General features: G+C 39.5%; 1 protein-coding gene across 1 annotated transcript in view; it reads left to right on the top strand.

The window, feature by feature from the left end:
• Positions 1–3,330, top strand: part of LOC119588730 (zinc finger protein ZFAT-like) — a gene marked incomplete in the record, with an annotated part of 10,258 nt that overhangs the window by 6,728 nt on the left and 200 nt on the right. The window contains 4 exon segments of the mRNA XM_037937372.1: positions 94–1,015; positions 1,152–1,291; positions 1,914–2,160; positions 2,380–3,330. Of these exon segments, the coding sequence (XP_037793300.1) occupies positions 94–1,015; positions 1,152–1,291; positions 1,914–2,160; positions 2,380–3,330 (2,260 nt within the window).

Raw genomic sequence — 3,330 nt, 5'->3', positions numbered from 1 at the left:
GCTTACTCTTTATGTTTAATCAGAAATATTAATTTCCAATCTTCACATGTTGTTTACGCAGCCTTTTGATTTATGATTTTCTTTTCTTTCTTCAGATGCTGCAGCAGGCATAAATGTGATGGAAGCCTTAGTGAGACTTTTATATGGGGAGAAAGTGAGCATTTCTCCATCTCACCTGGCATTGCTAATCCAGTATGCTGAAATGCTTGGTCTTTCACATCAGATCTTGGACTGTCTGCACTCCAAAGTTCCTTTCTCAAACGAGGAGAATCCCAGCACAGACAAAGGAAGAGTAAGGAAGAAGCACAGCAGAAAGCCTGTTTTAAAAGGAAATCTCAAAAACACAGACAAGGCCACAGAGAGTTTAGTTCAAGACAAACTGGAAGAGTGCATAGCTGGACCTCCTCAACCTGAGTCAAAACCTGTGTTGGAACAAGAAAAACAGACAAAATTCCAAGTAGCTGATTCATTTGAAGAAAAATCTGATGCAGACAGCAGCATGCTTGACCTGTCAATGCTGTGTTCAGATGTGCAGGGTCTGAGTAGTGGATTAAACAGCAGCTGGACCCTTGTTCAATGCCAGGACCAAAACACCACTCAGCCATCCATCACTGAATTACAAGAAGGTCATGAAAGTGTCCCTGGCTTTGAAGAGGAGGCATCCCTGGAAAGGTTAGGTGGGACTACTAATGAGTCATCTATGGAAGACCTGACGTCCAAATTAGAGTTCACAAACCAAGCTAGCGAAATGGAAGGCGAAGGAACATCTTGCACTGGAAATGAGGGTACGAATGACATGCTGAGTGTGGTGGTGAGTGCTGAGCAACAGCAAAATATATGTTCTGGTGAAACACAAAAGCTGCTGCAGAAGAAAAAACAGCAAAAACAGAGGTCTGTTGGAAGAGGTTTGATCTGCACTGTTTGTGGATCAGCATTTCAGCGATGTGGAGACTTGGTGAAACACGTTCAGAACATGCAGCACTTCACTGTTGAGTGTCCTTTGTGCTTTGTGCAGGTATTGTTTGTTGATGCCTTTATAAGTATTGTACATGAAAAAGGCTGTTTGTTCCAAGGACAAGATAATGGTATTATTAATTTGTTGGTTCCTTGATATTGTATTCAGAGAAGTGTAATTTCTGTACTTCCCACAGGTACGAGATCTTGAAGACCAGCGTTTACATTTTGCTCTGCATGACCAAGAACTCCCCTTTTTCTGCATGTATTGTGACCTGCGGTTTCGTACCCGAGCAGCTCTCACCATGCACATGCCAAAGCATTCTACCTCTAAACCGTAAGAACATTTTGTTGCACTAGAATATTTATGAATGTAAAAGATACAGTCACATTCAGTGAAATAAAGATCATATATCAAAACTCTGTTGCCAAAGAAAGGAGATATACTGTTGTGTTGATACACATTTGATTAGTGATTGTCAAAATTTAGACACATTTTAAAGATTGTTTAGATTCCCCACCAAAATGAATAAAAATAAGATAATTTTGTTATAGTTGCAAAGAAAACAAAGATGAATGAAATGTCAAGGTATTTGCAATTAAAGAAAAACCTAGATATTGTCCTGCAACCATTTTTGGTAGCAGTGGTATTAACTTGTCAACTTTCATCTCTTGTTTCCTATAAAGCAGACAGGATATACTCTCTGCCTCCTCATATTATGGCAGATATAGACAATTTCCAGAGAAAGCCAGGATATTCGTAGTTATGTATTGAGATTATTAAAATGAAGGAAAAATAAAGCTTTATAAAAATATTTCCAATTGCATTGTTACATGCTGCATTTCTAAAATAATGTCTTTCATGTATTTATCATTTCTGCTATGTTATATATTTTAGAAAGCTATTTGATAAAAATAGTGTGATGCCTATCATTCTGTCAAGTCTTTTTTTCTGCTAGATTTGTATGCAGTGACTGTGGACGAGGATTTAAGTGGCGCCATGCACTACAAGCCCACCTGTACACCCACAGTCCAACCATCAGACTGCTGTGTGATATTTGTGGATTCTCCTCAAAATATGTCAGCAGTTTCAAGGCCCACCTCCTGCAGCACTCTGGCAGAGCCTTCCCATGTCCCCACCCAGGATGTTCGTTCACTTCTAAGAGGAAGACGCATTTGAATGATCATCTTGCTACCCATTCTAAGGTGACATATTGAGATGATATGGAAGTGGTATTTTTGCATTATATATTTATTTTGTTTTTTGATGTCTTGTTTTCTTCTTATTAGGATTAAGATAATTAGGATACTTGTTAGTCTTAACTTTATTATTTCAAGTAGGTATTGATGCTTGATTTACTATGTTTTTTTTTTTTAATGAGAAGAGACTAGAAATGTTAAAGTTTTTCATTCTTCCTCTTGCAGACAAGAGTGCACCAGTGTGAAGTCTGCGGTCACTCCTTTTCACATGCAAAGAACTTGAGACGACACATGCGGCTTCATGCACCTGCCTCCAATCTACTAACCTGTCTAGCTGTCTCAAAACTCCAGTGTAACTTCCGAACTACCCGTCCTGACAAACTGCATGACCATCTGGCCAAGAAGCATAACCTAAGTCGTCATGCTCTCTCCTCTTCTGACTCTCTTGTGAAACTGATAAATACATCTTCATCTCTGACCAGCAACGAGTCAAATGGCATACAGAAACAAGCACCTGACTTGACAAATCTCAGTAACTTGGCATCAGCCGAATCAACTAGTTATAGCTTAGTCCAGGAACCCAGTGAAGACATACCAGTTATGGACAAATTAGCCCCAAAATCTTTAGACCCAGACAATATTACAGGCATGGTAGAAGAACATGTAAGGTATCAAACAGCAGATCAGACAGGAAAAGCTAGCATAGAAGGACATGCTGGAATTGCTGCACCGCAGGATAACTTTTCAGTGCTTGTAAATTCACCTGATATAGATTTGCCAGATATTCAGAGTCTGGAGAATCACAGCAATCAGGCAGAAAAGCAAGAAAATGTTACTAGCATCACGGTTTCCCCGGTTTTGGTAGAACATAACATTTTGCTCAATAAAGCAGATACAGCAAATGTAGCCAGCAGTCAGCATCTAGGGGCTGATAACATTTCTGGTATCCAGAATAATTTAGTTCAAGAAACAAATGACAAAATGCAACTCTCTGTTCACCAGTCAGGCCTCCAAGAAGAAGGAAATTTACAACTGGTGACAGGAAGCCATGTACAAGCAATGTCTTACTCTCAACATTGTTCCTTTGCCAGAACAGACGATGTTGTTCTTGAGGATAATGTCACTGTAGGGGAAATGTCATCATCATCCAATGGTCACGGATCAAACCTCTTGCTG

The sequence above is a fragment of the Penaeus monodon genome, chromosome 24 (assembly GCF_015228065.2).
Source record: "Penaeus monodon isolate SGIC_2016 chromosome 24, NSTDA_Pmon_1, whole genome shotgun sequence".
NCBI classification, from domain to species: domain Eukaryota; kingdom Metazoa; phylum Arthropoda; class Malacostraca; order Decapoda; family Penaeidae; genus Penaeus; species Penaeus monodon.
Note: the sequence above shows the minus strand (reverse complement) of the source record. Positions and strands in the feature narration are given on the sequence as shown.